Source organism: Salmo salar, chromosome 25 (assembly GCF_965601325.2).
Source record: "Salmo salar chromosome 25, fSalSal1, whole genome shotgun sequence".
In the NCBI taxonomy this organism is placed as follows: domain Eukaryota; kingdom Metazoa; phylum Chordata; class Actinopteri; order Salmoniformes; family Salmonidae; genus Salmo; species Salmo salar.
This window is the reverse complement of record NC_138315.1, coordinates 27,733,526-27,760,754: the sequence shown is the minus strand read 5'-3', so window position 1 is coordinate 27,760,754 and position 27,229 is coordinate 27,733,526. Positions and strand designations below refer to the sequence as shown.

At 42.0% G+C, this 27,229-nt stretch overlaps 1 protein-coding gene across 3 annotated transcripts in view; it reads left to right on the top strand.

The window, feature by feature from the left end:
• Positions 1-14,699, top strand: part of LOC106586462 (zinc finger protein 385B) — a 173,274-nt gene extending 158,575 nt beyond the window's left edge. For all 3 annotated transcript variants that reach the window (XM_014173811.3, XM_014173809.3, XM_014173812.3), the window contains 5 exons: positions 3,510-3,699; positions 10,019-10,399; positions 11,228-11,412; positions 11,615-11,716; positions 11,971-14,699. In XM_014173811.3, the coding sequence (XP_014029286.1) occupies positions 3,510-3,699; positions 10,019-10,399; positions 11,228-11,412; positions 11,615-11,716; positions 11,971-12,195 (1,083 nt within the window). In that variant the 3' untranslated portion in view covers positions 12,196-14,699. The remainder of the gene's footprint in view (positions 1-3,509; positions 3,700-10,018; positions 10,400-11,227; positions 11,413-11,614; positions 11,717-11,970) is intronic.
• Positions 14,700-27,229: the final 12,530 nt, after the last annotated feature.

The following is a 27,229-nucleotide window of genomic DNA, read 5'->3' as shown; positions in this document are numbered from 1 at the left end:
GCAGCAAAGTCATTCCCAAGTGGTGCAGCGGTCACTGTGTTAGTTGGGGGGAGGCAGGTAGCCTAGTGGTTAGAGCGTATTTTCTAGAGGCGTCACTACAGATCGAGGTATGATGCCGAGCTGTGTCGTAGCCGGCCGCGACCAGGAGATCCATGAGGCGGCACACAATTGGGCCAGCATCGTCCGGGTTAGGGGAGGGTTTGGCCGACTGGGATGTCCTTGTCCCATTGCGCTCTAGCGACTCCTTGTAGTTTCCTCCGACACATTGGTGCGACTGGCTTCCGGGTTAAGCGGGCAGTGTGTCAAGAGAAGTGTGGCTTGGCGGGGTCGTGTTTCGGGGGACGCATGGCTCTCGACCCTTGCCTCTCCTTAGTCCGTACGGGAGTTACAATGGTGGAACAAGACTGTGACTACCAATAAAAGCGATGGACAGCTACTCATTCAAGGGTTTTTCTTTATTTTTACTATTTTCTACATTGTAGAATAATAGTGAAGACATCAAAACTATGAAATAACACATGGAATCATGTAGCAACCAAAAAAGTGTTAAACAAATAAAAATATATATTTTAGATTTTTCAAAGTAGCCACCCTTTGCCTTGATGACAGCTTTTCACACTCTTGGCATTCTCTGAACTAGCTTCATGAGGAATGCTTTTCCAACAATCTTGAAGGAGTTCCCACATATGCTGAGCACTTGTTGACTGCTTTTCCGTCACTCTGCAGTCCAACTCATCCCAAACCATCTCAATTGGGTTGAGGTCAGGTCATCTGATGCAGCACTCCATCACTCTCCTTCTTGGTTAAATAGCCCTTACACAGCCTGGAAGTGTGTTTTGGGTCATTGTCCTGTTGAAAAACCATTTTTTTAACTAGGCAAGTCAATTAAGAACAAATTCTTATTTTCAATGACAGCCTAGGAACAGTGGGTTAACTGCCTTGTTCAGGGGCAGAACGACAGATTTTTACTATGTCAGCTCGGGGATTTGATCTTGCAACCTTTTGGTTGCTAGTCCAACGCTCTAACCACTAGGCTACCTGCCTCCCCCCAACTAAGCACAAACCAGATGGGATGGCGTATCACTGCAGAATGCTGTGGTAGCTGTGCTGGTTAAGTGTGCCTTGAATTCTAAATAAATCACAGACAGTGTCACCAGCAAAGCATCAGCAAACCTCCTCCTCTATGCTTCACGGTGGGAACCACACATGCAGAAATCATCCATTCACCTACTCTGCGTCTCACAAAGACACGGCAGTTGGAACCACAAATCTCAAATTTGGACTCATCAGACCAAAGGACAGATTTCCACCGGTCTAATGTCCATTGCTCGTGTTTCTTAGCTCAAGCAAGTCTCTTCTTCTTATTGGTGTCCTTTAGTAGTGGTTTCTTTGCAACAATTCAACCAAGAACGCCTGATTCACACAGTCTCCTCTGAACAGTTGATGTTGAAATATGTCTGTTACTTGATCTCTGTGAAGCATTTATTTGGGCTGCAATCTGAGGTGCAGTTAACTCTAATGAACTTATCCTCTGTGGCTGTCCTCATAAGAGCCAGTTTCATCACAGCGCTTGATGGTTTTTGCGACTGCACTTTAAGAAACTTTGAAAGTTCTTGAAATTTTCCCCATTGACTGACCTTCATGTCTTAAAGTAATGATGGGCTGTCATTTCTCTTTGCTTATTTGAGCTGTTCTTGCCATAATATGGACTTGGTTTTTTATCAAATAGGGCTATCTTCTGTATACCACCCCTACCTTGTCACAACACAACTGATTGGCTCAAACACATTAAGAAGGAAAGTAATTCCACAAATTAACTTTTAATAAGGCACACCTGTTAATTGAAATGCATTCCAGGTGACTACCTCATGAAGCTGGTTAAGAGAATGCCAAGAGTGTGCAAAGCTGTCATCAAGGTAAAGGGTGGCTACTTTGAAGAATCTCAAATATGAAATATATTTAGATTTATTGAACACTTTTTTGGTTACTACATGATTCCATATCTGTCATTTCATTGTTTTGATGTCTACACTATTATTCTACAATGTGGAAAATAGTGAAAATAAAGAAAAACTCTGGAATGAGTAGGTGTGTCAAACTTTTGACGGGTACTGTATATATATCAATTTGTGTGCCAGAACAAGTGCAGTTATTTGAAAATATATGTCTATTTATAATTTCTACGTACTTTCTATTTAGTATGCCCCTCCCCCTGTAGTTTACCCACCCCTGATATACAATGAGTGTACAAACATTAGGAACACCTGCTCTTTCCGTGACATAGACTGACCAGGTGAATCCAGGTGAAAGCTATGATCCCTTATTGATGTCACTTGTTAAATTCACTTCAATCATGATTTTTAAGCCTTGAGACAATTGAGACATGGATTGTGTATCTGTGCAATTCAGAAGGTGAATGGGCAATACATAAGATTTAAGTCCTTTTGAACAGGGTATGGTAGTAGGTGCCAGGCACACCGGTTTGCCAGGTGTAAGCTCACTCCACTGCTAGCTTGAAATGTCACGGATGGAGCTAGCTAATTAGATGTTTTTCAATAGCTCAAATGGTTGGTATGTTGTCAAGGAGGGCGGTCACATATGCTAGCAAGGATCAGGAGGAAGCGGTACTCCCTAAGCAAGCAGTGACGTCTATAATACTCATTCACTAGATTGCATTTCTTGTTCATTTATTTTCTTACCAAGAATACATTTAGTCTAAAGCTCTCTCTCTCACACACGCACACACACACACACACACACACACACACACACACACACACACACACACACACACACACACACACACACACACACACAACTTCCTCCCGTCGGCTTTATGAAAATCCTAATATCCTGATCCGCTCTACAAATCAAACACTTTCAAGCATCTCTCTCATTTTCCCTCTGATTGGGCCTGCCTATTGAAAGCTGTGTTTTTCCTCGGAGTGATTGAAGAGTGTGTGTGTTAAGGTTACTCCCCCAGAGACTTTCAGCTTGTTCTTGTTTAGTCTCTCCTTAACTCTCATTAACACCCATCTCACAACAATGTCCACAAATACCTTCACACAGCACTCTACCTAAACAGTATATATTACACATTGTAATAATTTGGTTGTAAACTGGTTTTACAAGGTCAACACTCTGTTACAAAGTAAAGAGGTTTGTGTGTGTGTGTGTGTGTGTGTGTGTGTGTGTGTGTGTGTGTGTGTGTGTGTGTGTGTGTGTGTGTGTGGTGTGTGTGTGTGTGTGTGTGTGTGTGTGTGTGTGTGTGTGTGTGTGTGTGTGGTGTCGTGTGTGTGTGTGTGTGTGTGTGTGTGTGTGTGTGTGTGTGTGTGTGTGTGTCTGTGTCTGTGTCTGTGTGTATTTGTGTCTGTGTGTATGTGTGTCTGTGTGTGTCTGTGTGTCTGTGTATGCCCCCATGTGTGTGATTGCAGTCCATGATGTGAGACTAAGACCCGTTGTGTGTGAAACGAGCCTGATTGCATGGTTCATTTGTTCTCCTTCTGTAGAGCCAAGCCGAGGCACACTACAAAGGCAGTAAACATGCCAAGAAGCTCAAAGCACAGGAGAACACCAAGAATAAGCCGCCCAAGAGTTCCCCTCCTCCTCCTACTCTTCCTCCTTCTCTGGACAGTGCAATGAAAATCACCACCACCACCTCACCCAACTCTGTCATGGCCAGCAACTCTGACAAATCAGGTATATGGAAACTTTTGGTCTTGTATGTCATCCATTCCTCGCCATGCTTCAGTCTTGTATGTCATCCATTCCTCTCCATGCTTCAGTCTTATATGTCATCCATTCCTCTCCATGCTTTAGTCTTGTATGTCTTCCATTCCTCCGAATGCTTCAGTCTTGTATGTCATTTATTCCTCTCCATGCTTCAGTCTTGTTTGTCATCCATTCCTCTCCATGCTTCAGTCTTATTTGTCATCCATTCCTCTCCATGCTTCAGTCTTGTATGTCATCCATTCCTCTCCATGCTTCAGTCTTGTATGTCATCCATTCCTCTCCATGCTTCAGTCTTGTATATCATCAATTCCTCTCCATGCTTCAGTCTTGTATGTCATCCATTCCTCTCCATGCTTCAGTCTTGTATGCCATCCATTCCTCTCCATGCTTCAGTCTTCTATGTCATCCATTTCTCTCCATGCTTTAGTCTTGTATGTCATCCATTCCTCTCCATGCTTCAGTCTTGTATATCATCCATCCCTCTCCATGCTTCAGTCTTCTATGTCATCCATTCCTCTCCATGCTTCAGTCTTGTATGTCATCCATTCCTCTACATGCTTCAGTCTTGTATGTCATCCATTCCTCTCCATGCTTCAGTCTTGTATGTCATCCATTCCTCTCCATGCTTCAGTCTTCTATGTCATCCATTTCTCTCCATGCTTTAGTCTTGTATGTCATCCATTCCTCTCCATGCTTCAGTCTTGTATATCATCCATCCCTCTCCATGCTTCATTCTTGTATGTCATCCATTCCTCTCCATGCTTCAGTCTTGTATGTCATCCATTCCTCTCCATGCTTCAGTCTTGTATATCATCCATTCCTCTCCATGCTTCAGTCTTCTATGTCATCCATTTCTCTCCATGCTTTAGTCTTGTATGTCATCCATTCCTCTCCATGCTTCAGTCTTGTATATCATCCATTCCTCTCCATGCTTCATTCTTGTATGTCATCCATTCCTCTCCATGCTACAGTCTTGTATGTCATCCATTCCTTTCCATGCTTCAGTCTTGTATGTCTTCCATTCCTCCGAATGCTTCAGTCTTGTATGTCATCCATTCCTCTCCATGCTTCAGTCTTGTTTGTCATCCATTCCTCTCCATGCTTCAGTCTTGTATATCATCCATTCCTCTCCATGCTTCAGTCTTGTATGTCATCCATTCCTCGCCATGCTTCAGTCTTGTTTGTCATCCATTCCTCTCCATGCTTCAGTCTTGTATGTCATCCATTCCTCTCCATGCTTCAGTCTTGTATGTCTTCCATTCCTCCGAATGCTTCAGTCTTGTATGTCATCCATTCCTCTCCATGCTTCAGTCTTGTTTTTCATCCATTCCTCTCCATGCTTCAGTCTTGTTTGTCATCCATTCCTCTCCATGCTTCAGTCTTGTATTTCATCCATTCCTCTCCATGCTTGAGTCTTGTATGTCATCCATTCCTTTCCATGCTACAGTCTTGTTTGTCATCCATTCCTCTCCATGCTTCAGTCTTGTATGTCATCCATTTCTCTCCATGTTTCAGTCTTGTATAGGGGAAAGATGATAATATCTCATGTCTAATGTATAGGTGAATATAGTCAGAATATACCAGATGTATGGTAAGCATGTTACCAACCAAGGAAGAAAATAAAGCTTCAAATCCAAAGCAAAGTGTTGTAAAATGTACATTTGCAGTCATTTCTGTTGAATCTTGATTTTTAAAAAGTCACACTATCTGGCCTCACATCTGAGGAGAGCCCAGCAGAAGGTTAGAGGGCTTCAGAAATTGCATCGCATGATCAAAAGTAGTGCTCTGTATAGGTGATAGGGTGCCATTTGGGACACAGACAGAAACTCACTGCTGAGCCCTCTAATGTAGAGTTACATCTTCAGAGATTAGGTAGAAGTTCTATAACGTACTAGCACTGACTTTGCTGAAAAGGAAAAATGAACTTACTACGACTGTGATATGTGGTTATCTCACCTAGCTATATTAAGATGAATGCACTAATTATAAGTCACTCTGGATGAGAGCGTCTGCTAGATGACTAAAATGTAAATGTAAAATATAATGAGCCAGCGATGCTACTCGTTAGTATTCTTTGTCTGCATGCCACGGCACTTTATTCCCTATATACAGTGCATTCAGAAAGTATTCAGACCCCTTCCCTTTTTCCACATATTATAACGTTACAGCCTTATTATTAAATGGATTAAATTCATGTTTTTCCTCATCAATCTACACACAATACTCCATAATGACAAAGCGAGAAAAATATATATATACTTATTTACATAAGTATTTTGACCCTTTGCTATGAGACTCGAAATTGAGCTCAGGTGCATCCTGTTTCCATTGATCATCCTTGAGATGTTTCTACAACTTGATTGGAGTCCACCTGTGGTAAATTCAATTGATTGGACATGATTTGGAAAGGCACACACCTGTCTATATAAGGTCCCGCAGTTGACAGTGCATGTCATAGCAAAAACCAAGCCATGAGGTTGAAGGATTTTTCCTTAGAGCTCCGAGACAGGATTATGTCGAAGCATAGATCTGAGGAAGGGTACCAAAAACTGTCTGCAGCATTGAAGGTCCCCAAGAACACAGTGGCCTCCATCATTCTCAAATGGAAGAAGTTTGGAACCACCAAGAATCTTCCTAGAGCTGGCCGCTGAGCAATCGGGGGAGAAGGGCCTTGGTCAGGGAGGTGACCAAGAACCCAATGGTCACTCTGACAGAGCTCCAGAGTTCCGCTGTGGAGATGGGAGAACCTTCCAGAAGGACAACCATCTCTGCAGCACTCCACAAATCAGGTCTTTATGATCCAGTCACCAGATGGAAGCCACTCCTCGGTAAATGGCACATGACAGCCTGCTTGGAATTTGCCAAAAGGCACCTAAAGGACTCTCAGACCATGAGAAACATGATTATCTGGTCTGATGAAACCAAGATTGAACTCCTTGGCCTAAATGCCAAGCGTCACTTCTGGAGGAAACCTGGCACCATCCCTACGGTGAAGCACGGTGGTGGCAGCATCATGCTATGGGGATGTTATTCAGCGGAAGGGACTGGAAGACTAGTCGGGACCGAGGGAAGATGAATGAAGCAAAGTACAGAGAGATCCTTGATGAAAACCAGCTCCAGAGTGCTCAGGAACTCAGACTGGGGCGAAGGTTCACCTTCCAACAGGACAACGGCCCTAAGCACACAGCCAAAACAACGCAGGAGGGGCTTCGGGGCAAGTCTCTGAATGTCCTTGAGTGGCCCAGTAAGAGCCCGGACTTAAACCCAATCGAACATCTTTGGAGAGACCTGAAAATCAAACCAAAGCTGGAACCGAGAGACTGAAAAACAGCTTCTATCTCAAGGCCATCAGACTGCTAAATAGCCATCACTAGCACAGAGAGTCTGCTGCCTACATACAGACTTGAAATAATTGGCCACTTTTAATAAATGGAACACTAGTCACTTTAATAATGTCACTTTAATAATGTTTGCATATATTGCATTAGTCATGTCAAATGTAAATACTGTATTCTATACTATCTATTGCATCTTAGCCTATGCCGCTCTGACATTGCTCATCCACACATGAATATATTCTTATTCCATTCCTTTACTTAGATTTGTGTGTAGTAGGTAGTTGTTGTGAAATTGCTCGATATTACTTGTTAGATATTCCTGCACTGTCAGAACTAGAAGCACAAGCATTTCGCTACACTCGCAATAACATCTGCTAAACATGTGTATGTGACCAATAAAATGTTATTTTATTTGATTCAGCAAAGTACTGAGTAAAGGGTCTGAATACTTATGTAAATGTGATATTTCACCTTTTGTTTTGCTAAAATGTCTAAAAACCTGTTTTTGCTTTGTGATTATGGGGTATTGTGTTTAGATTGATGAGGGAGGAAAAACAATTTAATCTATTTCAGAATAAGGCTGTAACCTAACAAAATGTGGAAAAAGTCAAGGGGTCTGAATACTTTCCAAATGCACTGTAGTGCACTACTTTTGACGAGAGCCCTATGTAGTGCACTGCATAGGGAATAGGGTGCCATGTGGGACATAGTCTGTGTCTTTTCACACAGTGCGTGTCACAGACTATCTAGTTGGATGTCTGGGATGGTTCTCTTCTCTCTGATGGTTGCTGCCATGGTGCCATATTAATACTAGCCTCTGTTCAGACCCAGCCTGCGTCCCAAATGTCACCCTATTCCTTATGTAGTTTACTACATTTCACCTGAGCCATATGGGCCTTGGTCAAAAGCCGTTCAGCACATGGGAATAGGGTACCATTTGGGATGCAGGCCCACTCTCTGTCGGGGGGATGCTGTTGTTGCTCCTCACTGGGTTTCTGGCAAACAAAGAGGCTGAAGTCAGATTCAGTTTAACTAGAGAGAGTTGAAGAACTAAATCAGGGGTCGGCAACAATAGTCATTTATAGTCATTTACAACATTAACAATGTCTACGCTGTATTTCTGATCAATTTGATGTTATTTTAATGGACAAAAAAATCGCTTTTCTTTAAAAAAACAAGGACATTTCTAGGTGACCCCAAACTTTTGAACGGTAGTGTATATATTTTGGAAATCTATTCCCAAGTATTCCCAAGAATTAAAAAAAATAGACATACTGTATGTGATGTCTCAATGTACAGTAATTAAGGTATGAAATTATTGTTATTTTCAAATACAATATATTTTTGGTCTTAATACACAAATTATTATAATTATTGTCGCTGTCAGATGAAACAATTTTTATTTTTATTTTTATTACATTTATTGAAAACCGCCTCTGAACAATTAATGACTTAGGACCAATAAAATCTATTCAAAATAATTATGAAACTTCAAAAGCTATATGTTTGTTAATGGAAAAATATGGTATATTTTTTTCATTTCCTGAAAGGTTTCAGTTTGGACACAAGATGTTTTCATCAGACAGCAACATTGTATTCCAGCCCCCGACCATGTGATCTGACAAAAATCGTCCCGCGGCTGAATCTAATTGCCTACCCCTGAACTAAATCATTAAATTTGCTAGCTTTAGCGGTTTACGTAAGAGGCTCTCTTTTATGTAATGTCTTGAAACGAACAAACACAGTATGCTGGATTATAGGTGTAATTGTGAGCTATGTAAATCGTCTCTGACCTTTTTTCTCTTCCGAGTAATTGTATTAAAGGTTTGAGTCTGACTGGGTGAAATCCTGGGAAGGGTAAAACAGGGTTGTTTCTTTAATATTTTTTGGTCTAGATTCAGTTCAAAGTTTTACTGATTCAAACAGGCACCAATATATGTCAATATCTCTTTGATGTGTTTCCTTCCATCTCTTATCTGTGAATGAATGTGTTGCTTTGGGATGCTAATATAACTAACCCCTTGCTATCTCCTGTGCTGTAGACCCAGTTGGTGCAGATAGACATTTTGAACCAAATGTTTTTGATAACCTTATCTTAGGATATTTGATGTTAAGTTTACAAATTGGCTTCAAAGAGTACATAGAAGACTTTTAGTGGAAATCAGACTTAATGAAGCTAGGCTTAATGAAGTTTCAAACAATAGTTTAGACCAAATATAGACCAGTGTAGTAACGTGTAGCTTTTAGATGTCATAGATGTCATAGAGTCAGGCATTGCCATTGCATTCCTCTTCCTCTCAGAAGAGGAATGCAGAATGACATTCATAGAAAGCTACGTGCAGGGTTCCTAATGCAGGCCGTTGGATCATGGGTTTGGAGGGTGGGTGTGGCGTGTGGGAAGGGGTGGAGGGTGGAAGGGTGGCGGGTGGAGGGATCGTGTGGGGGTGTGGGTGTTGGTTCAGGCAGCCTTGCCTTGTGGCCCTGTCCTCCATTGTGTTGTGGTACAACATAGTTATGAGTGGGTGGAGGTAAAGGGCGTCTCAGTGTCACAATGGGGGGGGGGGGGGGGGGCAAGAGTTTGATGACTAGGCTCTGTAACATAGACACAGGGACACATGGGGACACACACACGTACAGTACGCACACACATGTACACACACACACACACACACACACACACACACACACACACACACACACGCAGATAGGGATACAGAAAACACTGCCCAAAAGCTCAGTCCTGCTTCTACTGCTACTGAGCTGCTGCTGTGTGAAAAGAGACTCTCCTCCTCCAGGGATCAGACTCTTACACAACGCACCAAAATGAAAATATGAACGAATGTGGCACTAAAAGTTGTAATATTCCATAGCGCTCCCGGACTAACTGTCAGATGTCGTGTGTCTCTCTCTACCTCCCCCCTCCCTCCTTTCCTCTTTCTTGATCTCAGAGCAAATCGCTGTGCCTCCCAGTGAGGCGGATAAAACCTTTGCTTCTCCAAATGCTTTCGTCCCCATCATCTCCACCTCCTCCTCCCTGGCAGCATCAATGGCCATGTCCGTCCACAGCCCCTGTAATCCCGTCCTGTGTGATCCCACGCCTGCCAGCCCCCCATCAGCTACGCCAGCACACCTACAGGGGCATGTTATGAAGACTAGCAGCAGTGGCGGCAGCAGCACCAAGCCTGGGCTCGTGTCCCCCACCACTGCTGCTGCTACAGCAACTCAGCCCACGCCAGAGTCGGAGGAGGAAAAAGCCAAAAAGCTCCTGTATTGTTCGCTGTGCAAAGTGGCCGTCAACTCTCTGTCGCAGCTGGAGGCCCACAACATAGGTGTGTTCCAGCATCTGTTTCTGTTTCATCACCGCCGTGTTAACGTTAGTGTTACTCCCTCTGAGGAGGGTGTGCGTGGTTCTCTCTGTGTGTGTGTGTGTGTGTGTGTGTGTGTGTGTGTGTGTGTGTGTGTGTGTGTGTGTGTGTGTGTGTGTGTGTGTATGGTTCTGTGTGTGTATTTTAAGGTTACTCCCCCAGAGACTTTCAGCTTTTTCTTGTTTAGTCTCTCCTTAACTCTCATTAACACCCATCTCACAACAATGTCCACAAATACCTTCACACAGCACTCTACCTAAACAGTATATACTACACATTGTAATAATTTGGTTGTAAACTGGTTTTACAAGGTCAACACTCTGTTACAAGGTAAAGAGGTTTTTGTCATGAAGATATCAAGACGTCATGGGAAATATGCCATATTTTGGTTGGTTGTTAAAAAGACAACAAAACGTTTCCAGAACATATTTATACAACGAGTATACAACTTGACCACAACATCACAATAGACGCCATATTGACCTTATTGTAAAACATTGCATAATTGCTTTGAAAGCAGAAGGGCACAATATGTCAGATGTTTGTTATGTAAGCTAACATTGACATGTACGTTGTTATGTAGTTATCGCGAGGTCAGACGTCATACCCAGGTCAGAAAAAAAAACAGTTGGAACTCAAGCTGACCAATATGAATTTTGGATGGGAAAACAAAAGCTGGTTTACTTTTAATCCTAACAAATTAGATGTTGTTCTTTTTATGTTTTGCCTATAGTTATTTTCAGTGCTCAATGTACTAAATTATGTTTTTGCCATTTATTTTGTCCCCTGGAGGTTCCAAGCACAAAACTATGCTTGAGGCGAGGAACGGAGCAGGTCCAATTAAGGCCTATCCCAGACCGGGCTCGAAGCTCAAAGTACAGGCCACCAACGTGCTAAAAGGTTCCGGACTACAGAACAAAACGTTCCATTGTGAGATCTGTGATGTTCATGTCAACTCAGAAATACAGCTCAAACAGGTAGTCTCTCATGACAGGCATTGGTATACCATGCTTGTTGTCTTGTTACAGCTTGAAGGGACCTTACAAGCTTGTTAATATTGGCTCAACATAATGTGTCCCAAATGGCACCCTTTAACCTTCATAGTGTACTGCTTTTGACCAGGGCCCATGGGATTCAGCCATAGTAACATCACTGATTTTTGTTGTTATATTTTCTTAGCACATCTCCAGCAGAAGGCACAAGGACAGAGTAGCTGGGAAACCGATGAAGCCCAAATACAGCCCTTACAACAAACAACAACGCAGCTCCACAGTCCTGGCCGTATGTATCATCTATGTTCCTAATCAAAGCCTCTCAGGAACAGTTGCTTAGACTTCAGGGATTAATAGTTAATACATTTATTGGCAGTTTCTTAAAACTGTTTAGGAATATTTATGCATCAGTGGGTTTAAAGACGCCTTCATGCTCATGGAAAATAATAGCTTGTTTTTGTTTTTGTAGCTAATCAATAAGAATAATTGCTTTATAAATAGATTTGCTCCCTCATTAAACCATTGTCCTCTCCTCTCCTCCAGGCCAAGCTGGCTCTTCAGAAGGACCTGGTGAAGCCTATCTCCCCTGCTACGTTTCTCTCCAACCCCTTCTGCCCCACCACCCTCCCCTCCATCTCCCTGCATCCGCGGCCCAACCCCTCCATCTTTCAGACTGCCGGCCTGCCAGGCTGCATGCCCTCTTTCCTCCGGGCTGCTCCAGGGCCAGTCCGGCCCACCACTGGCTCTATCCTCTTCACCCCATATTGATTCCTGGGTTTTGACACAGGGGTCGTGTTCAGTAGGCAGGGAATGGAAGAAAATGGACAGAGCCTGAGTGCAATGGGGAGGAAACTGAGCAAAACAGTGAGGTACTATCTGAGCTCGTCCAATAAGAAATGCTTGTTTTTGTCTCCCATTGCGAAAATATTTAGCTACGGCGTACCCTAATGAACACGACCCAGTGTATCGGTAGAGAGGGCACCAGAGGCAACACGGAGGGAAACTGACAAGAGCAGAGAACCAGGGGACCTCTGACCTTGTGGAGCAGTGAGTGCACTGCATACTGGATGATGTCCTAGTACATACAATACCCACCCAATGCACTGAACTGAGAGGACTACTGCACTGCGAAGCTTGAACAAACAACAGTGTATTTATTTGATTGAACTTGTTTACCTTTCTCTGTCTGCGTGCATTGCCCTGAGGCATGAAGCACAGAGGTTCAGTGGGCCCGCTAAGACCACTGAGGGTCTAAGTATTGGATTCTTGTGGTATAATAAAGAGAATCAAACCACTTCCTGAATGACTTGAATACCCATAGTCTTCCTATTTGATTAAATTAATGGACAGTTCTAGCTACGTGTTTGACAGTGTTTATCATAACAGCCCCCAGACAGAAGGACAGTCATACCTGATTCACACTATAGAGCCGACCTGAACCATACTGAGCTGGCTTGAATATTTTCTTCTCACATTGTCCTTTCCAGCGCGGTTCCAGCAACTACGGTGGATGAGGAACCAGACCAGAGCAGTACCGCTTGGCTTGGATCTGCTCGGTCTGGCCCAGTAGTGGGAAATCAGCCAAATGTTTCAGTTGTTGCTTGATGTCAGTGACTGTAACACAGTAATACAGTTTTGGTCTCTGTTCTGTCTGTATTATGTAAGTCAATAAGCTGAATCTCTACACCACAACTCTTCTTATCATCAAACAGTCTGTATTATTGGTTTACTTTACTTCTGATGCAGCAACTTACAGTAGATAGCCATAGTAAAAAAAATGATTTAGTAACAGTGTTCTCATTGCCCCCACTTCAGAGAGAGAAACCATTCTCTTGGTTTCTTAATAAGGGCCGAATCTTAACTTGAGATGCATTGATGTCAACAGGAGACTTCAAATCTCTTCAAGAACATGTTAGTTAAGTGTGCAGAGCTCAAGTCAGGATTAGACCCTTACAGTACTTTGTTTCTGTAGTATATTATGTAATCATCAGTCATTATTTTCTAAGAGAAAAGGTAGAATCTATTAGTGTTCATTTGTATCCAGGGATGAGGTCTGTTCCATTTCAAAACCGTCAATTCAGGAATTAAACTTCAGTTCCTTTCAGTTTGCTGACTGAATTGACTGAATTGAAATTAAACTGATGTTAACCTGTTTGCATCACCCTGTTGTTTGGCAGGGTTACCATGGGCCTTTCATTTATATCTATGTAATATCCCTAATTTGAAACGATGCTGCAATATGTTGTGGCTTTCTGATGCAATAATGTACAGAGCATTGAATTGGTACAGTTATTCTCTGTAGTGTATAATGTATTGTTTCCCTTTTCCACGTTAAAATACTAGTTATGGAGAGCGACAGAGAGACAGACAGAGGTATTTGTATTTTTTAAGTAAAAGAAAACAACGATCCACTCGAACATGAAAGAATGACAGTTGTTTTCAAGATGGTGGGATATCTTCTGAACCAATATAGGAGACTATACATTGAAATTGAAATCTACCTTTTAAAATAAAGTAATATATTTGGATGATTTGCTCCCATATTGAAATTGTATTTTACACAAATGAAAAATAACTGAATTATTTAATTATGAACTGAATTTAGTTTATAAAGGAGACCTGACGAAGAGATTGTCAATAAAAGGCATGTTGAAATGAAAGAGATATAAGATCCTCATATCGCCCTCTGCTCCTTGCCCTCTGCTCCCTGTCCTCTGCTCCCTGCCCTCTGCTCCCTGCCCTCTGCTCCCTGCTCTCTGCTCCTTTCCCTCTGCTCCCTGCCCTCTGCTCCTTGCCCTCTGCTCCTTGCCCTCTGCTCCCTGCCCTCTGCTCCTTGCCCTCTGCTCCCTGCCCTCTGCTCCCTGCCCTCTGCTCCTTGCCCTCTGCTCCTTGCCCTCTGCTCCTTGCCCTCTGCTCCCTGCCCTCTGCTCCTTGCCCTCTGCTCCCTGCCCTCTGCTCCTTGCCCTCTGCTCCCTGCCCTCTGCTCCCTGCCCTCTGCTCCCTGCTCCCTGCCTTCTGCTCATTGCCCTCTGCTCCCTGCCCTCTGCTCCCTGCTCCTTGCCCTCTGCTCCCTGCCCACTGCTCCCTGCCCTCTGCTCCCTGCCCTCTGCTCCCTGCTCCCTGTAAACATGTACAGTATTTATTTTCAGATGATTTTCTATGATGTGATTGAGGCATAAATTAAGTTTTATTTGATATATGTGGTTGTATTATCATTTGTTTGTTTGTTAAACATTTTGTTTGTCTTATTAAATACCCAAACTTATCACTTATATTGAGCTATTGATTCATATTTTGTAGGACTAATAACTTAATCAATCTATATGTTTAAGATATTTGTAAACGTTTATAAAGCATAACTCTCAATTGAAAAACACATTTTAGGGAAGACTGATTACTCAGTTAGTCAGTGTTTAAGGCATTATGAAAGGTTTATAGAATAAAGCACAACTCGTAATCATTTACATTAATTATATACAATTTAGGTTTTTTTATCATGTACTATTCATACAATTTTAATGATTACATTACATAGATATTGAAGTTAATATTCAGCATATGAAGTTACCTAATCTGGACCAGATTGTTTACTATGCCAGAGGCAGCATACAGTATGTCCAGCTACATTATATTTGTCTAGTTTAGATGTTATTTGAATCTGGTAATAAACAACACTATCTAACATATGTTAATTTGTTTACATTTTATTTTTATTTATTTTACCTTTATTTAACTAGGCAAGTCAGTTAAGAACAAATTCTTATTTACAATGACGGTCTACCCTGGCCAAACCCTAACCCGACGCTGGGACTCCCTATCACGGCCGGTTGTGATACAGCCTGGAATCGAACCTGTGTCTGTAGTGACGCCTCTAGCACTGAGATGCATTGCCTTAGACCGCTGCGCCACTCGGGAGCCCGTCATCACTTATCCATCAATAGATTTTAGTCTATATCAATTCATACAATTTTATTTGTTTGTTATTCATAATGGTACAATTTAAATCATTGCAAAAGTACCAGTTTTAGTTAGCAATCTACTTTTACAGATATGTACAGTCACAAGCTTTCACCTATGTAAGCTACCAACAATAAGGATTAGCCACAATAGTGGAATTTGCTGTTTGCCTAAATGAAACCTCCAAAAATGATGAGTTATTTTGTGCTTATTGACATTCATATTGCACTTTATAGTGATTTCTCAAAGTTCAGCAATAAGAGCTACGACGCTAATATTTGTGTAAACTTTTCACAGTTGTGTACTGTGGGTGTCAATGAGTAGACTGATACCCCATTTAATTGGTCCACAATCTATAGGCAAGGCTATACAGGGCAATATGAATGTCCAATACAATTAGTAGGTTGACTGGCAAGCTTAATGTGGCACATTTCACAGTGGTTTCAGAGTCCCGCAATATGAGGGACAACGCTAATATTTGTGTAATCTCTTCACAGTTCTGTGTGTGTCACTGAGTAGACTGGTACTCCATTTCATTGATCCACAATCCATAGGTAAGGCTGGACAGTGAAATATAAGTATGCGGAAGTTTACATGTATCCATTTTAACTGATTGTTACTTTTTTTGTTAAATTAACTAATTATTGTGTTTTGTTGAATTTATATAAAAACACTCCAACCTTATTTAGCATTATCTAGTCCAAATATGTCATGATTCCACTATGTGACGGTTGTCGTAAGATGAAGCGGACCAAAGTGCAGCGTGATTATCATTCCACATATTTTATTGAACTGTGAAACTATGCAATACATACAAATAAACTAAAGAACAAAACAACAAACCGTGACGCAGAGGTGAAACATACACTAATTCAAAAACAATCTCCCACAAACCCAGGTGGGAAAAACACCTACTTAAGTATGATCTCCAATTAGAGACAACGATGACCAGCTGCCTCTAATTGGAGATCATCCCAAACAAAAACCCAACATAGAAATACAAAACTAGAACATAACAACATAGAAACTCTAAACTAGAAAAAAAAAACATAGAAAATAGCAGCTTAATATGGTCAGGACGTGACAGTACCCCCCCCCCCCCCAAAGGTGCGGACTCTGAACGCATATCTAAACAAACACGGGAAAAAAAAGAAGAAAAAAAAGGTAGGGTTAGGGAGGGTGACTAATGTCTATGGCGGCTCTGGTGCTCTGGTTCTCATCCCGCGAATCCTCCAGCAGAGGAGGCAGCTCCGGTTCGGGGCGTAACCCCCCGCTCCGCCCGCTGATCCCTCCGCTTTTGTGTCACCGGACCCTGGATCGTCGCCGAAGGACCCGGACCGTGGATCATCACTGGAGGTTCTGGACTGCATACCGCCGCTGGAGGTTCTGGACTGCGGACCGTCGCTGAAGACTCCGGACTGCAGACCATCGCTGAAGACTCCGGACTGCGGACCGTCGCTGAAGACTCCGGACTGCGGGCCGTCGCTGAAGACTCCGGACTGCGGGCCGTCTCAACAGGTTCTGGACTGCGGGCTATCTCAAGAGGTTCCGGACTGCGGGCCATTTCAAGAGGTTTCCGGACTACGGGCCGTCGCCGGAAGCTCTGGACTGGGAACTGTCGCCGGAAACTCTTGACTGGGAACTGTCGCCGGAAGCTCTGGACTGGGAATGCCCAGGTGGGAAAAACACCTACTTAAGTATGATCTCCAATTAGAGACAACGATGAACAGCTGCCTCTAATTGGAGATCATCCCAAACAAAAACCCAACTTAGAAATACAAAACTAGAACATAACAACACAGAAACTAAACTAGAAAAAAAACCTGTCACGCCCTGACCTACTCTACTCCGAACACATCTAAACAAACACACAAAAAAAAGGGAGAATTAGGGAGGGTGACTAATAAAATAACAGCTTACTATGGTCAGGACGTGACACACTATTTGTATCCGTTTGCATCTCCTTCAATAAGGGGCTTTTCTTTTGAAGGCGAAGTGCAAATTCCACTATTGTGGATAATGGTTTTTGCTATGAGCATTGATACTCCCCTGCCCTTCCATTTCCTCAGTGATGTCTGTATCAGACTGTCGTTCTGGTATGTTTATATAAGTTATAATAAGTACACATATGTCATGAGTTCATTTAGGACTACCAAGGACAGCTGCAACATGACACTGATGAATAAGCCTGGTCTTATTACATGGTGTTAGCTCACATATGCCACAAGGTAAGCATAACGATAACTGATTGATGGCTAACCCATCCTTGGCTCTGAGGGAAAGGAGAAAGAAAGTGCATTTAAAATGACAGACTGCTCTATGAGTGACCTGTCTTCTACGTAATTATAGAAAGATGTCATACATCAAGTATCAATTCCATATAAGGTGTTCTCTGTTACTAAACGTACATGTTGTCAGGTGATGATTTGTAACCGATACAGTAGGGATTTACGACATGATGACAAAGCTTCAGAGTATCAATGTCAAGATCATCAGATACTAGCCTACGTACATTATCCTAGTTGACACTTCATATCCAATCATCATTTCACCATTATTATTCCACTATTCTTTATCTTATTACCATGTGGGGTGGCGTAGTAAACAGAAGTTTCTCATTCAATGAAACCTGTGCTTGTGGTGGAATGAGGAGGACAGACAGAATGTATTTGATTTTTTGTTGTTGAATTAAGATAATAATTGTATGACTCGCATGGGTGCCAAATTGAAACAAACACCATTAGATTCTGTCACTTCCTTTGTCCTTTTGTCTGTGCCAGTAATAACAGGTCAACAGTATCAAATGTGACATAGTCAACACTGCTTCCATAAATATCCACAGACACCCAGCGCCACTGAAGTAATGCCTCAGGAACATTATCGACCATAGACCCCAGTCATCCCGGTGCCAGACATGTGAGTGTATGAGAGCTGGAAATCTTGCAGTCATGGACATAGGGATTTCATCTGCCAAATGAATACTGTAGATATCTTCGAAATCACACACACACACACACACACACACACAAACACAAGACTAATAAGAGTCCACTTGTACTTGAACTGTCCCTGGGTAGATTGGATAGAGATCCCTATAACTGTAATTATGATACATGTACTATATAGGGAATGTGGCTACTTTATCAAAACATAATGTTTGCTCAACACTGCATATTTAGTCACTTCTCCCAATACAGTGATATTTAATTCTAGCTTTTTGCTCAGTGTTGAAAATGTTGTATAAAGCCTAGTTTTTGCTTGGCAGGTATTACTCATATGAGTTGTGCCTACTGCCTCATCTGAGATAACTAAGTAACTACAAATCCTTCTCTGTCTGATCTCAAATATCAAAGCCAACACACCTCCACGTTTAACACTCTGAGACTCTGAAACTACGTCAGGTTTAGCTAAACATACAGCTCACACAACTTCATGTTACATTCCATCTGTTTGGTGGACACAGGGGATTGACAGCAATTAAAGTATCTACAGTACACCTCCACACAACCACAGGAGACTGCCACAGGAACAATAGTCACAGTGGGCCTTGTCTCTTCATCTCATCATTGCCATTTATACAAACTAGTCTCTCTATCAAACGTAGTCAAAAATCAGCAAGTCATATTTCATACATGGCCCTTCTTATCAAAAGGAATATGTCATGATATATACTGCTCAAAAGAATAAAGGGAACACTTAAACAACACATCCTAGATCTGAATGAAAGAAATAATCTTAGTTTTTTCTTTACATAGTTGAATGTGCTGACAACAAAATCACACAAAAATAATCAATGGAAATCCAATTTATCAACCCATGGAGGTCTGGATTTGGAGTCACACTCAAAATTAAAGTGGAAAACCACACTACAGGCTGATCCGACGTTGATGCAATGTCCTTAAAACAAGTCAAAATGAGGCTCAGTAGTGTGTGTGGCCTCCACGTGCCTGTATGACCTCCCTACAACGCCTGGGCATGCTCCTGATGAGGTGGCGGATGGTCTCCTGAGGGATCTCCTCCCAGACCTGGACTAAAGCATCCGCCAACTCCTGGACAGTCTGTGGTGCAACGTGGCGTTGGTGGATGGAGCGAGACATGATGTCCCAAATGTGCTCAATTGGATTCAGGTCTGGGGAACGGGCGGGCCAGTCCATAGCATCAATGCCTTCCTCTTGCAGGAACTGCTGACACACTCCAGCCACATGAGGTCTAGCATTGTCTTGCATTAGGAGGAACCCAGGGCCAACCGCACCAGCATATGGTCTCACAAGGGGTCTGAGGATCTCATCTCGGTACCTAATGGCAGTCAGGCTACCTCTGGCGAGCACATGGAGGGCTGTGCGGCCCCCCAAAGAAATGCCACCCCACACCATGACTGACCCATCCTCATGCTGGAGGATGTTGCAGGCAGCAGAACGTTCTCCACGGCGTCTCCAGACTCTGTCACGTCTGTCACATGCTCAGTGTGAACCTGCTTTCATCTGTGAAGAGCACAGGGCGCCAGTGGCGAATTTGCCAATCTTGGTGTTCTCTGGCAAATGCCAAACGTCCTGCACGGTGTTGGGCTGTAAGCACAACCCCCACCTGTGGACGTCGGGCCCTCATACCACCCTCATGGAGTCTGTTTCTGACCGTTTGAGCAGACACATGCACATTTGTTGCCTGCTGGAGGTCATTTTGCAGGGCTCTGGCAGTGCTTCTCCTGTTGCTCCTTGCACAAAGGCGGAGGAAGCGGTCCTGCTGCTGAGTTGTTGCCCTCCTACGGCCTCCTCCACATCTCCTGATGTACTGGCCTGTCTACTGGTAGCGCCTCCATGCTCTGGACACTATGCTGACAGACACAGCAAACCTTCTTGCCACAGCTCGCATTGATGTGCCATCCTGGATGAGCTGCACTACCTGAGCCACTTGTGTGGGTTGTAGACTCCGTCTCATGCTACCACTAGAGTGAAAGTACCGCCAGCATTCAAAAGTGACCAAAACATCAGCCAGGAAGCATAGGAACTGAGAAGTGGTCTGTGTTCCCCACCTGCAGAACCACTCCTTTATTGGGGGTGTCTTGCTAATTGCCTATAAATTCCACCTGTTGTCTATTCCATTTGCACAACAGCATGTGAAATGTATTGTCAATCAGTGTTGCTTCCTAAGTGGACAGTTTGATTTCACAGAAGTGTGATTGACTTGGAGTTACATTGTGTTGTTTAAGTGTTCCCTTTATTTTTTTGAGCAGTGTAGATATGTAGATGTAGTATTTAAAGCACTAATACTGTTTTTGTAAGTTAGGTACTTATGGTCAGAATAACAGTCAGTTGCTTCATAAAAAAACACAACAAGATACTTCAGTGAACAAATCTCTATGTCTGCCCTGAAAAAGATCTGCAATGGCTACTGAATTACTGCATGAGAGCAGGGAACATTTTGTCACAGCTTTTAATATAAATTGGACAGGCAGAGACATCTAGTGGTTCTTCTTAGACACAGTCACTCTTAATGCGTAACAGTATTACCATACACCTTAGCCAAATACATTTAAACTCAGTTTTTCACAATTCCTGACATTTACTCCTAGTAAGAATTCCCTGTCTTAGGTCAGTTAGGATCACCACTTTATTTTAAGAATGTGAAATGTCAGAATGTTATGTGAATTTCGTTATCAATGTTCATAAACTTCAATTAATCTACTCAGTCTGCAACCCAGAGTTTGTAAGATTCTGGTTGAATGAAACAGACGAGAGTCCCAGCTTACAATAGTCAAAATGTTTATTCACGAGCGTACTCTGAAGTGCATAATACAAAGACATCCATTTTATAGTTCACTCTTTACTTACGCACATACATCCACACAAACAGTAGATATCCTACGCACATACATACACACGAACAGTAGGTGGGTTGTATCCCTCCCCAGGGTTCTCACCACTGTTTATCACTACCCAGCGCTGTCCGTTCCATTCCCCCGAGATTAGAGGAACCTTGAGAAGTACTCCCTGTCCTATCATAAGTTTCTCAGAGTTCTAGCCAGGTTGAGTCAAACACAGTTTTAATTGTTCTCTGTATTTTCTTCAGCACACACATACACACACATTTATCTCCCTCCCAGTTTATATGTTTAAAGATAATGATTAAATAATTCTACCCTGAAACATAACCATTAGGGATTATAGTTTATGTAGCATGTATAAGGAATAATTAAAGTATTAAACATATGTTTAATACTTTAATTATTCCTTATACATGCTACATAATGTCACGTCCTGGCCAGTCTAACGGTTAATTGGTATTGTAGTTTGGTCAGGACGTGGCAGAGGGTATTTGTTTTATGTGGTTAGGGGTGGTGTGTTTGTTGTAGGGCAGTTGATTTAGGTATTCCGGGGTTTTTGGGCACTGTTTGATTTTCATGTATTCTATGTTGAGTCTAGTGTGTCTGTTTCTATGTTTGGGTTCATTGGGGTTGGGACTCTCAATTGAAGGCAGGTGTTGTCTATTTGCCTTTGATTGAGAGTCCCATATATGAGGGTGTGTTTGTCTTTTGTGGGAGATTGATTTTGCACTGCGTTTTATATAGCCTGCAAAACTGTCATTCGGCGTTCTTGTTGTTTTCGCGTGTTCAACGTCATTTAATAAATTAAGATGATGAGCACCAACTCTACTGCGTATTGGTCCACGTTCTCAGATGACGATTTCTCTATATCATCGGAAGATGAAGAAAGCTGTGACACAAACTATAATCCCTAATGGTTACGTTTCAGGGTAGAATTATTTAATCATCTTTAAACATATAAATTATTTTATCACAGAATAATAGTAGAAAAAATGATTTATTTCATATTTTATTTCTTTCATCACATTCCCAGTGGGTCAGACGTTTACATACACTCAATTAGTATTTGGTGGCATTGCCTTTAAATTGTTTAACTTGGGTCAAACGTTTTGGGTAGCCTTCCACAAGCTTCCCACAATAAGTTGGGTGAATTTTGGCCCATTCCTCCTGACAGAGCTGGTGTAACTGAATCAGGTTTGTAGGCCTCCTTGCTCACACACACTTTTTCAGTTCTGCCCACAAATGTTCTATATGTTCTATTGTTTGTACAGATGAACGTGGTACCTTCAGGCGTTTGGAAATTGCTCCCAAGGATGAACCAGACTTGTGGAGGTCTACAATTCTTTTTCTGAGGTCTTGGCTGATTTCTTTTGATTTTCCCATTATGTCAAGCAAAGAGGTACTGAGTTTGAAGGTAGGCCTTGAAATACATCCACAGGTACACCTCCAATTGACTCAAATGATGTCAATTAGCCTATTAGAAGCCATGACATAATTTTCTGGAATTTTCCAAGCTGTTTAAAGGCACCGTCAACTTAGTGTATGTAAAATTCTGACCCACTGGAATTGTGATACAGTGAGTTATAAGTGAAATGCTACAACATCGAGAGCATCCTGACTGGTTGCATCACTGTCTGGTACGCAATTGCTTGGCCTCCGACCGCAAAGCACTACAGAGTGTAGTGTGTACGGCCCAGTACATCACTGGGGCTAAGCTGCCTGCCATCCAGGACCTCTACACCAGGCGGTGTCAAAGGAAGGCCCTAAAAATGGTCAAAGACCCCAGTCATAGACTGTTCTCTCTACTACCGCATGGCAAGCGGTACCAAAGTGCCAAGTCTAGGACAAAAAGGCTTCTCAACAGTTTTTACCCCCAAGCCATAAGACTCCTGAACAGGTAATCAAATGGCTACCCGGACTATTTGCATTGTGTGCCCCCCAACCCCTCTTCTACACTGCTGCTACTCTCTGTTTATCATATATTCACAGTCACTTTAACTATACATTCATGTACATATGTACATACTACCTCAATTGGGCCGACCAACCAGTGCTCCCGCACATTGGCTAACCGGGCTATCTGCATTGTGTCCCACCACCCGCCAACCCCTCTATAACGCTACTGCTACTCTCTGTTCATCATATATGCATAGTCACTTTAACCATATCTACATGTACATACTACCTCAATCAGCCTGACTAACCGGTGTCTGTATGTAGCCTCGCTACTGTATATAGCCTTGCTACTGTTTTTCACTGTCTTTTTACTGTTGTTTTATTTCTTTACTTACCTATTGTTCACCTAAGACCTTTTTTGCACTATTGGTTAGAGCCTGTAAGTAAGCATTTCACTGTAAGGTCTACACCTGTTTTATTCGACGCACGTGACAAATAAACTTTGATTTGAAATAATCTGTCTGTAAACAATTGCTGGAAAAATGACTTGTGTCATGCACAAAGTAGATGTCCTAACCGACTTGCCAAAACTATAGTTTGTTAACAAGAAATGTGTGGAGTGGTTGAAAAACGAGTTTTAATGATTCCAATCTAAGTGTATGTAAACTTCCAACTTCAACTTTATATACCTTATTTGATTCCCTTCAATTCAAATGTACTCCAACCCTGAGGCCTAAATCCAAACCTAAAATGAGATGAGGATCCCACTGCACTCAATGCATTACAGTTCCTTAGGCGATCCAATTAACGTTCATTTACAGTTGTACTCTGTGTTCAAGTAGACATAGTTATCAATAGTTTGTTTCTTTGTTGCTATTGTTACGCTTCGAACACACCGGCAGCGTCATTGCGCAAAATAGTACACAGCATCATCTGGATATGTATGCAACAAAAAAAATCAACATTCACCTTCTGCTGCCTTTCTGTCGAGCCGTCTACACATAGTGTAAACGCATATGTTCGATAAATCCAACTTACGCACCACACCGAATGCACTGCAACTGCCTCTGCAGTGCAATGCTGCAAGGCAAACGCAGCGTTTCATTGGAAATGAATGTCATTTTGGTTTACCAAAATGCAATGACGCTGTCGGTGTGATCGAAGCAATAGCCAGTCAAAATGTACAGGCCTACAGTGTTCATTTTGTTGTGAGGTAGCCTTCATATAAAAAGTCTAAGCCGTTGGGGGGAGGGTTCTACAAAGCTAACATATGGAATTGTTTTAAGATGGTCATGCCATCGATCATTTAGTTATTTGATTTAGAATTTTAGGACCCCTTTAGGTATCCCAAAAAAGAAAATGATTTGATAAAATCTAGAATTTTCCCTTTACTACTATTGTCCATAGACCCACATTGAATTACACAGGAGGTTGGTGGCACCTTAATTGGGGAGGACAGGTTTGTGATAATAGCTGGCGCAGAATCAGTGGAATGGTATCAAATACATCAAACACATGGTTTCCATGTGTTTGATGCCATTCCATTTGCTCTGTTCCACCCATTATTATGAGCCGTCCTCCCCTCAGCAGCCTCCACTGAATGAATAACAGATTCATAAATGGCAAAAAAGACAGTAAAAAATGTATCATAAGGAATAAGGTTTTGAAGTGTCTGTCCTATATATCTAGGAGACATAAGAAAGCTCAATAATTATTTATTTTTTTTGACACATATTTAACTCCTTATTTTTGTTAGCACAAAACTACCTCCATACTTCTATTCATTTGTATTGGTTACCTTCAGACGAGACTCTCATATTTCCTTCGTGAGATTATCATCTTTCCATAGAGTGTTCATATTAGTTTTGTAGGCCAAACCATTCGGACGGTACAGACGTTTTCCTGAGAAGACCGATTTTCAGGATGGCTCATGGTCCGACAAATACCGCTGTAGCTCAGCCAACTTCGACCGCAGATGCGGAAGGCCGACATAGGCGGATGCAGTGGATTGCGACACAGCCCATGCAAGAAAACAGATACTGTGTCTCAAATCAAACTTTACTTGTCACATGCGCCGAATACAACAGGTGTAAACCTTTTTTATTTTATTTCACCTTTATTTAACCAGGTAGGCCAGTTGAGAACAAGTTCTCATTTACAACTGCGACCTGGCCAAGATAAAGCAAAGCATTGTGACAAAAACAACAACAAACACAGTTACACATAAACAAACATACAGTCAATAACACAATAGAAAAAAATGAAAAATCTATGTACAGTGTGTGCAAATGTAGAAGAGTAGGGAGGTAGGCAATAAATAGGCCATGGAGGCCAAATAATTACAATTTAGCATTAACACTGGAGTGATAGATGTGCAGATGATGATGTGCAAGTAGAGATACTGGGGTGCAAGAGGGTAAGTAATAATATGGGGATGAGGTAGTTGGGTGTGCTATTTACAGATTGGCTGTGTACAGGTACAGTGATCGGTAAGCTGCTCTGACAGCTGATGCTTAAAGTTAGAGCGAAAGATATAAGACTCCAGCTTCAGTGATTTTTGCAATTCGTTCCAGTCATTGGCAGCAGAGAACTGAAAGGAAAGGCGGCCAAAGTAAGTGTTGGCTTTGGGGATGACCAGTGAAATATACCTAGCAAAAACGTATAGATTACCTGGAGCCAGTGGGTTTGGCGACGAATATGTAGTGAGGGCCAGCCAACGAGAGCATACAGGTTGCAGTGGTGGGTAGTATATGGGGCTTTGGTGACAAAACGGATGGCATTGTGATAGACTACATCCAGTTTGCTGAGTAGAGTGTTGGGGGCTATTTTGTATATGACATCGCCATGAAATGCTTACTTACAAGCCCTTAACCGACAATACAGTTCAAGAAAGATTAAGAAAATATTTACCAATTAAACTAAAGTAAAAAATAATAAAAAGTAACATAATAAAATAACAATAATGAGGCTATATACAGGGGGTACCGGTACCGAGTCAATGTCCGGGGGTAGAGGTTAGTCAAGGAATCTCTAGCTTTTTTTTATTATGTTACTTAGATTGACACACGGGCATTTCAAAGTTCCAGTAAGGGATCTCTGCTAGTTTTAAAGTTATGATCCAATTTGTAAGCATTACAGACAGAGTGAATGTGAAAATGAATTCAAATATGTCGCCCTCTGCTGGTGTGCAATGATACAAGTAAAAGGAGGGCCTCGATTTCCTACTATGCCAAATTCTCTGTATAAATGTTGTTACTCTAGTGATATGTAGCCAAGATAATATGAATGACATTTGATCTTTCAGTCATGCAAGACTTTCTGTACGCGTATTGTTCCCAACTTCCCGCCATAGAGCTAACAATTGGACCCATTCGCCGTACAACCCTGCCCCAAGCACCACAAAACCCGCTGGCCGAGAGAGATCTCAGGTAAAGAGATGAGAAGTAGTTTCATTTTCATGACTGTATAAACGCTAAACAATCTACATACTAGAAATAAGGGCATTCTCTTTTGTATTGCATGTTCTATGGTTTACAAGTTTTGAGTTTTATTTCCCCCTTATTATTTGTATTTCACAGTAACACCTACAGTCTACAATCTTAACTTACTATGATAGTGTTAGGACATGTATTTCACAGTAACACCTACAGTCCACAATCTTAACTTACTATAATAGTTTTAGGACATGTATTTCACAGTAACACCTACAGTCCACAATCTTAATTTACTATGATAGTTTTAGGACATGTATTTCACCAAAGTATTTTCTTTTCTTTCTTTAGTTCAGTGTTTCCCAAACTCGGTCCTCGGGACCCCCAGGGGTGCATGTTGTGGTTTTTGCCTTAGCACTATAGAGATTAATTCAAGCTTAATGATTAGTTGATTATTTGAATCAGCTGTGTAGTGCTACAGCAAAAAACTAAACGTGCAGCCCTTGGCATCCTGGGGACCGAGTTTGGGAAAGACTGCTTTAGGTTGTCCTGGTGGTTGGTGATTCTCACATTTCTGCCTTTTTGCAGAGTTTCACAAACTCAGTCCTGGGGCCCTACCCCTGGGTACACATTTTGGGTTTTACCCTAGCACTTCAAAGCTGATTCAAATAACCAACTCATCATCAAGCTTTTATTA